General features: G+C 38.5%; 1 protein-coding gene across 19 annotated transcripts in view; it reads right to left on the bottom strand.

Moving 5' to 3' along the window:
* The window catches only part of LOC140502759 (phospholipid-transporting ATPase FetA-like), a 161,278-nt gene that overhangs the window by 21,957 nt on the left and 123,364 nt on the right, over positions 1–15,957 (bottom strand). For all 19 annotated transcript variants that reach the window (XM_072606788.1, XM_072606812.1, XM_072606822.1 and 16 more), the window contains 4 exons: positions 14,347–14,390; positions 8,409–8,574; positions 1,038–1,226; positions 359–474 (listed from right to left, as the gene is read on the bottom strand). In XM_072606788.1, coding sequence (XP_072462889.1) covers positions 359–474; positions 1,038–1,226; positions 8,409–8,574; positions 14,347–14,390 — 515 coding nt within the window. The remainder of the gene's footprint in view (positions 1–358; positions 475–1,037; positions 1,227–8,408; positions 8,575–14,346; positions 14,391–15,957) is intronic.

Here is a 15,957-nt window from a genome sequence, read left to right as displayed (position 1 = left end):
GAATTGAACTGTGATCTCACTCTGCTTTTCACAAAACTTAAGAGTTGGAAAGGCTCAGATTGTTTGGTCTTCCTCACTCCCATTACAGAGAGAGATGTACGTAGACACAGAGGCACAAGGAGTCATAAACACAGACATACACAGAGCAGCAAAAATACAATCACATCCCAACACACACTAACAGATATATAAGCATCATACACACATGCATATATATATACACTTATAAAGATACATATCTATTCATACAAGTATACATATGTGCATGGACACAGACTCACCAGTTTCCCAAAATATGCATATGTACAGATACATAGAGATACTCAGATGCCTACATGATCCATCCAGCTATACTCACATCCAAGTGTTCCATGGTTACATCTTGGAGGGGTGTGCAGGATGAGTGGAGCAATTCCCAGATGATGGTGTCAGCTCCCTTGCAGAACATCACCACCTTACCTTCGGGTGTCTGCACTATGAACAAGTAAAACAAAGGGCATCATGATCCAAGTTCTGGTGTGCTAAGGAGTCACCCTTCTGGAAAGGAAGAGGGGGAAGGCCACTGGCTGTGAGATCTAGTGCCATCCTGGCACAGTGCTCATGAGACTGTGAAGAAAGTGATTATGGCCACAGCTTCAGTCCCTGGTGGGTACCTGAAGGGCACTGCCATCACATGGGGAAAAGTGGATTCCTTAATCATACTAAGGAATCTTATCTTTCAGAAGACTCAAGAATGCATATCAATTCTTAGCCCAAGTTATCAATTACAAAATCCAGACTGATGTCTGAGTTTACTAAGAGCAGAGAGTGGACAGCTACTCATCAGGCCCCAGAATGTGTGCTTCTCTAGGTTTTCTCTCTGCTTTGTAAGGAGCCTGAAAATTTGGACTTAAGGGATGACTTGACTCTGAGAATAACAGGGTTAATGTTGCTCTCTGGAGTACCAACGAGTGGGGCAGCTCTGGAGCGTATGTGTGTGGGAAGGGAACAAAGACAGACCCACAGAATATATATGATAGAGGGACCAGGGCACCTACCAATCACAGACATCCGCTTTCGCACATTGTCAAAGTCCAGGATAGCTAGGAGCTTATAGACTTTTATGATACCCAGTTCCACTACAGTGATTGTTTCAGATGTTCGAGAGTGAAACACAAAGCCAAAATTTCTGGCAGCAGTGACAAGGGCTTCTTCATCAGGAGACTGTGCCTGATATACCAGTTCTCCTAGAGAGAAGAAAGGAGAGAGCCAGAAGCATTAGGGATGAACCCTGGAAGCCTACCTAGGCTGAAGTGATGTTCTGCATGAGCTCTTCAGGAGCACATTCAGTTTTGGAGGCCCATGCTGCCCCCCAATTCTGGGTCTTTCTTTCTCCCACATTCCTAATCTTGATGACCACCTGAAAATTAAGCCTGTTTGAGCCACTATTTTTCTAAATACAGTGCAACTTATTCACTCAGAACAGGGTAGGTACAGGCTGGACTATCAAAAATGTGAGGATAAAGTCATGTAATTGATTAGCAAATATCTCAGAACTTAGGATACAGAGGCAACTTTGATCCCAGGTCATCTACCCACCAATGATGTGACTATCCCAAGCTCTGATTCCTTCTAGTTTCAAACAGACACACAGAACAATGGGGATTGATAAATGGACCCTGCCCCCTGGAATACACAGAAGACACCATATGCCTATTCTGGTTTGATGTATTGGCAGCTATTTCAATCCCAGGGGAGAAAACATGATTCATAACTATATTAATTTATGTTTATATTGAATTTTAAAATTTATAAAATGCTTTTCTCACAATAGGTTATATCATGCAATCACTATGCCTCTTTTGCAGATGGAGAAGAAACTGGAGCTAAGAAAGGTTAAATAATGTACTATTCATTATACATAGCTAGTAAGGTCCAGAGGCAAGATTCAAATTCATATCTCCCAATTCTAAATTCAGTGCTTTTTCCATTATGCCACATGAAGGACAAAATTGCCAGATATTGCAGGGGAAGAGTCCCTTGAGGCAGTTAATTCTGCAATGACCTGCTCTCTGAATATGGGCCCAGAATTGCAATCTCTGAAATAACCACCACATGCATGCTGAGCTAGCACATGCTAACACATGCTGGCACAAACAGCAAGCAATGGGTGGGGTCCCTGGGCTGATTCTTATGTCTATGCCTGCCTTTCTCACATTTTAGATAGAAATTCATGGATCTTCTTTCATGGCCCTCAGTTGCAATAACTGGTTCTTAGGTAGCATAGTCAATTTTTGCTACAAAGGGCAAGTTCAATAATGATTTGATAGGGAAGGGAAAGGCATGGAATCCAAAGGAGACATAGAGACTCTCAATGAGACTCTCCAACAGAGACATCTTTGGGGGTTATGGACAGCCAGAGAGTAGAAGAAAGTCAGCTCCCCTAAAAGAGAAAGGGACCAGAAGGTGAAGCAGTTGTATGAGAGGAAGTGTTTCCTAGGACTGAAGCTGCACAAAGGTTTGCCAGTCTTTCAGTTATTTCTAACTTGATCTTTTACGAATAATACTATGTTTGGACCCATGAAGGCAGGGCTATTGCGAGGGGGTACAGGTCTAAGGAAATCACACAGTGTGCCCTACATCCACAATCAGTACAGAATGTACTGAGAGCCAAGATGGCAGAGAAGAGGCAAAAAATTTCTTGAGCTCTTTCCAACTCCCCTCCAAACAACTTCAAATAATGCCTCAAAACGAATTCTAGAGTGTCAGAACACATGAAAGGATGGGACGAAAAAATTTTCTAGCCCAAGACAACTTAGAAGGACTGTACGAAAGGTCTGTCTTACTCAGGGAAAAGGGGAGCACAGTCCAATGCAGGCAGAGTCCGGACAAGCCAGCTGAAGTCCCCTAGCTCTACTACAGAGCATGAGCTGACGTAGTACTCTAGTGATACAATAGGCCAGCTGTGAGACCTCAGTCCCCAGTGTCACAGGTGAGCAGTGAGGCCTGGAGGCCATGATATAGCAGGTCAGAAGCTAGGCCCCTGGTCCCCAGCACAAGGAGCTTGGAAGAGTGCTGCCCCAGGAGCAGAGTCGTATTTTAAAAGTCACTAAATAGGTTGGGAAAATGAGCAAAAAACTGAAAAAAGAACCTGATTTATGGAAAGTTATTGTGGTGACAGAGAAGATAAAAACAAACTCAGAATAGGACAACAATGTCAAAATGCCTACCTGAAAAGCCTCAAAGAAAAATATGAATTGGTCTCAGGCCCAAAAAGTATGCCTGAAGAGCTTAAAAAGGATTTTTAAAATCCAAAAAGAGAGGTAGAAAAAAAATTGGGAAAAGAAATGAGAGTTATTCAAGAGAATAATGAAAAAAAAGTCAACCCCTATGCAAAAATTCACTGAAGAAAACAATTCCTTAAAAAGTAGAACTGGCCAAATGGAAAAGGAGGTACAAAAACTAAATGAAGAAAATAAATTCTTAAAAATTAGAATTGGGCAAGTAGAAGCTACTGACTCCATGAGACATCAAGAATCAATCAAACAAAATCAAAAGAATGAACACAAAACAGAAGAAAATGTGAAATATCTTATTGGAAAAACAACTATCTGGAAAATAAACCCAGGAGAGGTAATTCAAGAATTACTGGATTACCTGAAAGTCATGATAAAAACAAAAAAAGCCTGGACATCATCTTTTAAGGAAAACTGCCCTGATATTCTAGAACCAGAGAGTAAAATGCAAATTGAAGGAATCTACCAATCACCTTCTTAAAGAGATCCTGAAATGAAAACTCTCAGGAATATTACAGTCAAATTCCAGAACTCTCAGATCAAGGAGATAATACAGAAAGCAGCCAGAAAGAAACAGCCAGAAAGAGCTATAGACAGCATCACACAGCATTCAGCAGTTTCTACATTAAAGGAATGAAGGGCTTGGAATACGCTATTCTGGAAAGCAAAGGAGCTAGGAGTACAACCAAGAATCACATGCCCAATGAAACTGAGCATAAATTATTCAGGGTAAAAAAACTGACAATCAATGAAATAGACGACTTTCAAGATTTCTGAAGAAAAGACTAGATCTGAACAGAAAATTCAACTTTCAAATATAAGACTCAAGAGAAGCATAAAAAGGTAAACAAGAAACAGAAAACAATACAGGATTCAATGAAGTTAAACTGTTTACATTCCCACACAGGAAGATGATACTTTTAACTCTTAAGAATTGTCTGACAAAAACTGCTGGGAAAATTGGATGATAGTGTGGTGGAAACTGGGCATAGACCAATGCCTGACACCTTATACCAGAATAAAGTCCAAATGGGTACACAATCTACGTATAAAGGCTGATACTATAAACGAATTAGGGGAGCAAGGAATAGTTTATTTGTCAGATTTATGGAGAATGGAGAAATCTATGACCAAACAAGAGCTAGAAAACATTATGAAATGCAAAATGGATAATTTTGATTACAATACATTGCAAAGTTTTTGCACAAAGCCAATGAAACCAAGATTGGGAGGGAAGTAGAAAACTGGGAAATAATTTTTACAACTAGTGTCCGTGATAAAGGCTTCCTTTCTAAAATATATAGAGAACTGAGTCAAATTTTCAAGAATACAAGTCATCCCTCAGTTGATAAATGGTCAAAGGATATGAACAGGGAGTTTTCAGAGGAAAAAATTAAAGCTATCTATAGTCATATGAAAAAATGCTTTAAGTCACTATTGATTAGAGAGATGCAAATCAAAACAACTCTATCACACCTATGGGACTGACTAACATGACTAAACAGGAAAATGATAAATGTTGCAGAAGATGTGGGAAGGTTGGAACATTAATTCGTTGCTGGTGGAGCTGTGAGCTGATCCCATTATGGAGGGCAATGTAGAACTATGCCCAAACAGGTATAAAAATGTGCAAACTGTTTGACTCAGCAATACTACTTCTAGGGCTGCATCCTAAAGAGATCATAAAAATGGGAAAAGGACCCACATGTACAAAAATATTTATAGCAGATCTTTTTGTAGTGGCCAAGAACTGGAAATTGAGGGAATGCCCATCAATTGGGGAATGACTGAACAAGTTGTGGTATATGAATGTAATAGAATACTATTGTATGATAAGAAATGATGAACAGGAAGACTTCAGAGAGGCCTGGAAGGACTTATACGAATGGATGCTGAGTGAAATGAGCAGAACCAGGAGAACATTATACACTGTAAGAACCACGGTGTGCAAAGACTGGTTCTGATAGACTTGGCCTTTCAAAGAAATGCAAGGACCTAAAACATTTCCAAAGGACTCAATGCAAAATGCCTTCCACATCTAGAGAAAGAACTATGGAGTTGGAACACAGAATGAAGCAGACTGTTTTCTGTTTTGTTATGTTTTGGTTTTGTTTTTCTCATGGTTTCTCCCATTTGTTTTAATTCTTCTGTGTAACATGACTAAAGTGAAAATGTGTTTAATAGGAACATATGGGTAGAACCTATATAAGATGGCATGCCGTCTTGGGGAGGAAGAGGGGAGAAAGGGAGAGAAAATTTAAAACTTATGGAAGTGATTGTTGAAAACTGAAAACAAATTTTTTTAAAAAAGGAAGCCTGTTTGTGATTTGTTTAAGGAAGCTGGTTTGTGGGAAGGCTTGGGGATAGTAGTGTCCCTTCTATTGTTATTGTGAATGGATTTCTTTGTTGCTGTGATGGATTTGGCTTTCTCATGTTGGGATATGGCTTTCTAGTGTTTGAATAAATGCTTTGGTTCTGTCTTCCATGTGGAGTGTCTGTTGTATGTCATGATTCAGAGTTGCACTAGCATATTTATGGCTGCCATAGATGCTGTGAATATCATATTGGCTCTATAGGGGAAAATTTAGAATTTAAAAATTTTTTTAAATTAATGCTAAAAATTATTTTTACATGTAATTTGAGTGAAATGAAATATTATTTTTAAAAAAGAAAAACACCTCAGGACTGTAACATATTGCAAGTTCATATTGCCATCTCTGGTATGATGGGGCATCTAAAAGAGTTAATATGATTTTAAGACACATTATTAAAAGTATAGGAACAAGAAAGAAGATGATAATTTTGTAATACTGTGGACTGGTGAGACCACTTCTGGGATACTGCTATCATGTGCCTCATTGAATCTTCTTTTATCCAAGTTAAGCATCCTTGATCCTTAAATAATATAGTTATCAATTTCCTTACCACCCTGATCACCTTCCTTTGTCTGCATTATGATTTGTTCAGTTCTGTGTACGATAGTTTAGAAATGACATTGACAAGATGAAATGCTTACAGAAGAAAGTGACCAGAATGGCAAGTGAATTGGAAACTATGCCATGGCAGGACAAGCTGAAGGATCTTGAGTTGTTTAGTCTAGATAAAAGAGTTGATATATGGAAGTTTAACATGTGGAAGAGGGATCAGATTTAAAGGCAAAACAAAGACCAATGGGTGGATGTTATGGGGAGGTAGATGAGTTTTCTCTGTAAAGAAAAATGTTCCTGATGATTAGAGATGTCCCAAAATAGAAGGTCTGACAGGATATTAAATTCACTGTCACAGAAGATTTTCAAATGGAGGCTTGATGATCATTTGTTAAGGATGTTACAAATGTTACAAATACAGATTAAGGGTGTTACAGATGAGCTTTATGATTTATAGAGAATGGTTTAAACAAATGACTTCTGATAGTGTTTCCAATTCTAAAATTTTATCATTTGATCCTGCTAGAAATATTCTTACATAATGAATAAAAAGCAATGAGATGAATTTTTTTCATGTAAATTCATAAACTGATTCTGAAGGAGTCAAAAATTTTTGGAGTAATGGGATTATTTCAACGGTAGTATTAGACAGGCAGTGTCATGTAGCAGAAAAAGCATTAAGCCAAGTGTCAGAAGATCTAGATTCTATTGTTTTCTGACACTTATGAGTTACATTACTTGGAGCAAGTCATATAACTTTTCTGTCTTCAATTTCTTTTTTTTTTCCAAGTTAAATAAAGGCATTTATTGGGGTAATGCACCCAATAGACTCTATTTCTTACGATTGGCCAGAGCACCCAGTAGGGTTAGGTGTCTGGTCTATATTCATTTTGACAGGATAGAGGGAAGGGAAGCAGAAGAAAGGGAGGAAGGGGAAAAGCAGAGTAATGGAATACCTGAAATGTCAGGTAACCTGGTGTGTCTGAGCAAATGCATACAGATAAGCAAGGGGAACGGGGAGGGGAAGAGCTGTTCTGGAATGGCAGGTAGTTGGGAAGGGTGCTATGTTGAAAGCATGCAGATAAGTTCGTGGTGGGAGCATCATGTCTCCAATTTCCTAATCAGTAAGATGGAAATAGGCATTTGCTTATCCTTCCTATTTCATTAGGCTAACAGAAGAATCAAATGAAATTAATTTGAAAATCACGTGTTATATAAACGGGAGCTATTATTATTATTATTACTGCTATTATTTTTTCATGAAAACCCTACTCCAACGCCTCATGACATTAATGAGGTAACACCATGTTCATGAAGGTTATGCAGGTAGAACACCAGCTCTCAGGCCCTATTTGACTGGAAAGTTTCCAATACTAAGAACAGCACCTGGAATTACAATTCCAGGAGTCAAGTCATGCAACCTTTCTGAGTCTTAGTTTCCTTACCTGTAGAATAGACGTAACAACGCTTGTACTATCTACTTCACAGGCTTGCAGTGAGGAAATTCTTTGTAAACTTTAAAGCCCTATAGGAATGTTTAATTAAGATCTCAGCAACTGATGTTCTCTCTTTCTCTCTCTGTCAGCCTAGGTTTAAATAGCTTCATTACCAAGAGGTTCATTGGCAGCTGATTATTTTTTTCAACTACAAAAATTCATGAAAATTTAATTAAGGCATGGAGAAGAGCTGCTGTCAGGAAGCAAAGGACCTATACTGAAGATATCACAGATTCTTTAAATGTAGTACTGAAGTAAGTATAATTATGACTGTTAATAGCAACTCACATTTATTTGTCACTCTAAGGTTTACAAAGAACCATATAGGTAGGTAATCTCTAAATGTGACATTTTGAAGGACAACAGTCATTTGGACGTATAAGTTCTGGTAGATTATGGAAGATTTAGTTTCACTACGTTACAGTAACACCTTACACATAACTTCAGATAAAGATTAGACAGAAGATCATTAAAAATGATGGAGATATAATGAGCTACTATAAGAAATTAATATGTTAGGGACACACTTAAATTGCAAGATACTATCAGGGAGAGCAATCTTGAATCATCTCTTGGTGCCCCCACAATAGACAGAATCTTTAACTGCAGGGATTTTCAATTGGAGGGATTTATCTTGAACACTCAAAGCCTGGCCCCATGAACTTTGTAACTGGACATCATATGACCTCAGGTTCCAGCCCTTCTCTTACCTTCCACCTTCTCTTCTGACATCACTGTGTGACACAGTGAGAGGGAGAGAAAAAAAAGGTGGACCATAGTATCTCCCTTTTTTACGGCTTCTACCAAAGTGTTGTCATAAAATGAAAATTTGGGGTCTGCCAGTTTGTTGTAGGAGAAGTCAACCTTCTCTGTTTCCTGGAACACAAAGGCAAGAACAATTATTCTAGCAGCAACTGTCAATGTCTTTTAGGGAAATGCTTGAATTTTTTAGTTGATCTAGATACTCTAATTTCTAGGTCTGCGGAGACATTTCCTACCTAGGGATCCTCTGATCACCTTCTAATTCTTTTTTTTTTTTTTAAATATATAATTTATTTATTTTTCAGTTCTTAACATTCACTTCCACAAGAATTTGAATTCAAAATTTTCTCCTCATCTCTCCCCACCCCCCACCCAAGGACAGCATGTACCCCATCCACCCTTTCCTCCAATCTATCCTCCCTTCTATTACCCAGTCTTCTTCCATCTCCCTTCCCCTCTATTTTCCTGTAGGGTAAAATAGATTTCTATACTCCATTGTCTGTATAGCTTAATTTCCAGTTGCATGCTAAAACAATTTTTAACATTCATTCTTAAAGCTTTGAGTTCAATATTCTCTCCCTCCTTCCTCATCCACTCTCATTGAGAAAACAAGCAATTCAATATAGGTCATACATGCGTAATAGTACAAAACACTTCCATAATAGTTATATTGTAAAAGACTAACCATATTTCCCTCTGTCCTATCCTGTCCTTCATTTATTCCATTCTCTCCCTTGACCTGTCCTCCCAAAATAATGTTTGCTTCTGATTATCCCTTTCCCCAATTTGCTGTCCCTTCTATTATCTTCCCACTCCTATTCCCTTTCCCCTTGCCTTCCTACAAGGTAAAATAGATTTCCATATCCAACTGAGTGTATGTTATTCCCTCTTTAAGCCAAATCCCATGAGAGTAAGGCTCAATTTCCTTTAATCTCCCCCCTCTTCCCCTCTATTGTAGAAACTCTTTCTTCCCTCTTGTATGTGAGATGATTTGCTATATTCTACCTCTCCCTTTCTCTTACTCCTAGTACATTCCATTCAACAGTAAATTTTATTTTTTTTAGGTATTCTCCCTTCATATTCAGCTTACCCTGTGCCCTCTATGTATGTACATATATATGTTTATATATGTATGTGTATATATACACAAGTATATACACACATGTATATACACATGTGTATATATACACAAGTATATACACACATGTATATACACAAATATAATATATACATACCCATATACACCTACATATATATATATTCTATCTAACTACCCTAATACTGAAAAAGGTCTCATGAGTTACAAATACCATTTTTCCATGTAGGAATGTAGACAGTTCAACTTCAATGAGTTCCTTAAGGTTTCTCTTTCCTGTTTACTTTTTCATGTTTCTCTTGACTCTTGTATTTAAAAGTCAAATTTTCTATTCACCTCTGGTCTTTTCAACAAGGATGCTTGGAAGTCTTCTATTTCATTGAAATTCCATTTTTTCCCCCTGAAGTATTCCCCTGGTTTTAATCCTAGCCCTTTGACCTCTGGAATATCATATTCCAAGCCCTTCAATCTCTTAGTGTAGAAGCTGCTAAATTCTGAGTTATTCTGATTGTATTTCCATAATACTTGAATTGTTTCTTTCTGGCTGCTTGTAATATTTTCTCCTTGGCCTGGGAACTCTGAAATTTGGCTACAATATTACTAGTTCTCCTTTTGAAATCTCTTTCAGGAGTGATTGGTGAATTATTTCCATTTCTATTTTACCTTCTGGTTCTAGAATATCAAGGCAGTTTTCCTTGAAAACTTCTTGGAAGATAATGTCTAGGCTCTTTTTTTGATCATGGTTTTCAGGTGGACCAATAATTTTTAAATTATCTCTCCTGGATCTATTTTTCAGGACAGTTGTTTTTCCAATGAGATATTTTACATTGTCTTCTATTTTTTCATTCTTTTGGTTTTGTTTTATAATTTCTTGGTTTCTTATAAAGTTATTAGCTTCCATCTGCTCCATTCTCATTTTTTAAAGAATTATTTTCTTCAGTGAGCTTTTGAACCACCTTTTCCATTTGGCTAATTCTGTTTTTTAAAGCATTCTGCTCCTCATTGGCTTTCTGGACTTCTTTTGCTATTTGGGTTAGTCTATTTTCAAAGGTGTTATTTTCTTCAGCATTTTTTTGGGTCTCCTTTACCAAGCTGTTGACTTGCTTTTCATGATTTTCTTGCATTGCTCTCATTTCTCTTCCCAATTTTTCCTTCATCTGGTTTACTTGATGTTAAAAATCCTTTTTGAGCTCTTCCATGGCCCAAGACAATTGCTGCATTTCTTTTGGAGGTTTTGGGTGTAGAAGTCTTGACTTTTATATTTTCCTCTGATCGTATGCTTTGTTCTTCCTCATCCAAAAGGATGGAAGAAAACACCTTTTCATCAAGAAAATAACCTTCTATAAGTCATATTTTTTTCCCTTTTTTGGGCATTTCCTCAGTCACTTGACTTTTGAGTCCTTTGTCAAGTGGAGGGTATACTCTAGGAACCTCTAATTTCTCAGTTCTTTCAAGATGGCACAATCAAGGGAGAGGAGTTTAGTCCTCTCCTGGCCTGTACTCTTGTCTGAGAGCAACCACAAGCACTCTTTTCTGCCCAGGATCTGTGAGTAAGATTCCCTCTCCAGAGCCTCCACCAGCTCCACCATGCCAGTGCTCCTCATCACCCCAGGACTGCCACTCAGAACTAAGACCCAGATTGGCAGCTCGATTCCCCCAGGGTCTTTAAGCTCCAAAAGTAGATGCTGCTTCTGCAGTGTCTGCTGCTGCCCTGGGGCCAGGGATGGGGCCAGAACTCACTCCCCTCTCACCTAGGTGAAGGAGCTTTCCCACTGACCTTTGAAGCTGTCTTTGGCATTTGTGGGCTGAGAAATCTGGAAACTGCAACTGCTACCTGTGAATTCTGTACTCTGAAGCCTGCTCCAGTCCTGTCCATGCAGTGTGACCCAGGTTGGGCTGCGCTCCGCTCCAAGCCCAGTGCAATAGACCCTTTCTGTCGGCCTTCCACACTGTCTTGGACTGGAAATCTGTTTCACTCTCTCATTTTGTGGTTTCTGTTGCTCTAGAATTTGTTTAGAGTCATTTTTTACAGGTATTTTATGGGCTATGGGGAGAGAGCTAGAGCAGGTCATCTTTTTACTCCATCTTCTTGACTCTGTGCCCTTACCTAATTCTTAAAGCTCATTTTGAGCTTTATCATCCTGCTGCTTCAGGGATCTGCTAGGCCCTTTACCCTGTCATTACATCCTCTCCTTTGTCCAGCAGAACTCATTCTAGTAACCATCTCCTGTCTCTCTTTTGCATTTTCAGTCTTTCCTTCTCTACTTGGTCCTTCCCTTCTACAAACAAATGTGTTCAGATTGTTTCTCTACAAAACAAACAAATACACACTTTTCTTTAAATGCTGTCCCGTGAACTGCTGTCTTGTCACTCTCCTTCCATCAGTCTTTTTTTTGAAAGTGTAATCAGCATATCTGCTTCTTTTTGATCCATTCATTCCTCAACCCTTTTTGCCCACTGTAAAAAGCACTCTTAAGTAACCAGTATCATCCTAATCCACAAATCCCAAGGCTTTCTTAGTCTTCAGTTTTTGTACTCTTTGGGGTATTTGTCACTGTTGAACACTCCCCTTCTTACAAATTCTCTCCTTCATTAAGCTCTTCTATTAGGATTGCTCTCTTCCCCCCTTTCTGATCACTTTCTCTATTCTCTCTTACTCCTCTTACCCGTGAAATATGTTTTCATTTCAGTCCTGTATTTGGCCTTCTCTTTATTCTGTGTTTATATATTCTTCCTCAGAGTTCATTCAACCCCTAAACATCCCCTATCACCTTAATAAATCTATATGCCTTGCCTTGATCTCTCTTAAGCTCCAGCTCTACAGATGTATTTGCCTGCTGGACAGCTCCATTGAATGCCCTATCGTTACCTCAAACTCACCATAACCTAATTAGAAGTAATCATCTTTCCCCCACAAATCAGCTCCTCTTTACTTTCCTATTTCTTGAAATGACACATCTAGAGTTATGACTGACTTTTATCTTTCCCTCACTCCTCAAGTCTTATCAGCCATCAAGTTCTATTGATTCACCTTTTATATGTCTCAGGTACCTGTCCCTTCTTTTCTTTTCTACTTGTACTAACTGAATTCAGGCAAGTTCTTATGATCTCACACTTGTACTATTTTAATGGCCTCCTAAATGATCTTGCTTCCATTATCCCTTCCAAACCCCACTCCTACCTCCACTAATCCTTCCTATTTATTGCCATCAGATTAATCTTTCTTAAAAACTGCTCTGACCACATTATCCCCCTGCCCAGAAAACTCCAGTGGCTTCCATTGCTAGTCAAATAAAGGGCAAATTCCTCAAACCTGGAGAGCAAGCCTGTCCAAAAACATATCTCCAGTCTGCCTTCCCAGTTTTATACACTTCAGCTAACTTGTGCTTATTAATCTTCCCTGAGTAGACATGACCTCTGTATGTCTTTGTTTTAGTTGATGCTTTTCCCTTCATAATTTAGAATTCAAATAGTAGGATTTCCCTGTGGACAGCAAACTGGCTCAGAAAATCACAAATTAACGTTTTCTTTGTTGTATTATATATTTTATTAAATATTTATCAATTACATTTTAATTTGGTTTAGGCTACTCTCAGGAAATCTGAGGGCAGCCTGTGGTCAAGTCTGATACTTCTAATGTTTTTCTCCTCCTCTCTAACCATTGTAAGTCTATTCATCCTTCAAAAATTGGTTTAAATGCTAGCTTCTCAATGATACCTTTTCTGATTTTTCCCCAACAAAGTTCTCTCATTCTCTGAAATCCAATTTTACTCTGTATTTATAGTACTGAACAACTGTCCTGTTTGTGTAGGTTCAGTCTTTCCCATTACAGCCTGAGGATAAGGGTTTCTGTACTTGGATATATAGCAGCTGTTCCATAAATATTTGTTAACTTTTTCTTTCTTCCCAATAATTTCAACACCTCCTCCTACTAAATAGGCTGGGTTCTCCTTCTGTTCCATATGTATTTCCATCTTTATGTCTCTTCTCATGCTTTTCTCCCCCCCCCATTTGGAATGCCTTCTCTTCCCCATTTGTTCAAATCCTATTTGTCTTTTAGGACATAGGCCATATTTTACCTCCTCCTTCCACAAAGCCTTTCTTAACCCTTCTGATGCACAAAGTAGTCTCTATTTCTAACCTCTAACATTGTTTATGCTACTTACAGATAATAATACTGTATTATGTCTTATTGCTATTTAACTATTTGATATGAATGATTCTTCTCTAGATTACAGTACTTTTTCTTTTTTCCTGTTTCCTGTTTTGGGCACAGTATTGGCTGACCTGAAGTCAAATATCTGTCTCTTCTTTTTTTTTTCCCTTTTCCTCTTCTGTTAGTTTATACTTCTTTCCTGATAACTTTTTAATCAATTGGGTGATACTGGGAGAGAAGGAAGCAGAAACAAATGCTGTTGCCTAATTACCTACGGTCTCCAGGTTTGCTATCCAGCCAGGGGAACAAACTCATTCTTCAATAAAACCTACGTACAAGGAGTAAACTGAAGTAGGCAATCTCTCTTCTAATGGCTGGCATTCCCCAAAGTGAGATGTGCACGATCGCATCACAAGGACTTTGGGGGCTGGGGTTGGTGAGATCCAATCCCACTGTTGTGGGATCCAGTATCATTATGGAAGTCAAAGTGGTATGTGTTCACCCATGTCATAGAGTTGGACATGTACCCATTTCAGGGACTAGGCCTGCGTCAGGGGATCATTTTGTTGTGCACTGGCCCAGGTCTTGAAATTTGCATGCAAATTTCTCAAGGAACTATGGTTTCATCTCTTACCTCTGTGATTTCTATCTTTTGTCCAGTCATGTTGTAGACATCACCTGTTGGGAAATGGACCTTGAATGTCATTCTGACACAGAATTATATGCTAAACATCTTACAACCCAGACCAAAAATCTAATTAAAAAATCAAGTAATGTATTGTAAACTGTTTGGAGGAGGGTAAAGAAGTCTAAAAGAACCAGAAGGTCCCTGCACATGATTCTTTTATTCCTAGATCTTCAAGTACTTGATTCACACTTAAACCTCCCTTAAAAGCTCATCAGTGAATTTTCTCCTTTTCCTCCCTCTCTAAACCCTGGTCATTAATGGGAAGAGAGTTAGGGACCCAGTTCTGCTCTCTTAAGTGAAAGTGAATGGACAATTGGGAAACAGTTGGCACCAGGAAGTTTCTCAGTCACCCTGCAGAAAATACATGAGATCAGTTCTCAGGGACAGTTTAGAGAGAATGTAGGTATGCACTGGAGTGGATAGCCTCCAAAGTTTGGCTTAATTTTATCATTTTACACTTTCCTCACTTAGTAAGTTTAAGCTAGTAACTGTACAATGTATGTAGATGCCACAAAGCTATGACTCTGAATAGGATTAGTCTATAGTAGGCCTGTATAACATATAGCCTGCAGGCTGCCTGTAGTCCACCAAAGGATTTGGAAAAAATGGGGAATTTGCAAAAAATGTAGGATTGCCATTGCACGCTCTTCTGTTTGTGATGTGACCCATGGCTACCAACCATCATCAGTCTGTCTCTAGTCTAATCTATCTGCGGCCTGAAGAAGTTTAGGCTATTTTAATTTTGGTCCCTATCGACTACCAAGTTGTGCTGGTCTGGCCTATACGATTCATCAGTGATTTAGATCCTTAAAGGGGCTACAAGTATTCAGAGGAAGCATGTAGCTAGCACACAAGCAATGTAATATAGATGGCAGAATGCTGAACTTGAAGTAATAAAGAACTGGGTTTAAATCTGACCTCTGACATATGTTTTTTTGTCATTTTTTTCATAAGTTGCATAATCATGGGCACTGTAAAGCAGGTATAAATAACTGCAGCTATCCATCTCACAGGGCTGTGTTAAGACTCATATAAAACAATACATGTAAAGCATTTTTTGTTCAATTGTTTTTCAGTCATGTCCAAGTCTTTGTGACTCCATCTGGGGTTTTCTTGGCAAAGATACTGAAATGGTTTGTGCCATTCTCTTCTCCAGCTCATTTTACAGATGAAAAAACTGAGGCCAATATGGTTAAGTGACTTGCCCAGGGTCATCCAGCTAGTATGAGGCCAGATCTGAACTCAGGAAAATGAGTTACTCTCCACTGTGCCATCTAGCAGCACTGCACTATCTAGCACTTTACAAACTTCAAAATATAAAAATGTCAGTTATTATTATTTTCTTGAGAAGCAATCTAGTACAGTGGAAGAGCATGGACTTGGAATCAAAAAAGCATGAGTTCAAATTCCATTTTTGACATCTAGTAGTTGTGTGACCATGAATGAGTCATCTCTGATAAGTCTCATTTCTGAGTCTCAGTTTCCTCATGTGTAAAAAAGGAGATAATAATACCTTTAGTATCTAACTAAAAGAGTTATAAAGATCTGATAATTTAA

Source organism: Notamacropus eugenii, chromosome 1 (genome assembly GCF_028372415.1).
Source record: "Notamacropus eugenii isolate mMacEug1 chromosome 1, mMacEug1.pri_v2, whole genome shotgun sequence".
NCBI classification, from domain to species: Eukaryota; Metazoa; Chordata; class Mammalia; order Diprotodontia; family Macropodidae; genus Notamacropus; species Notamacropus eugenii.
The sequence above is the reverse complement of the archived record's forward strand: the minus strand, read 5'-3'. Positions and strand labels throughout refer to the sequence as shown.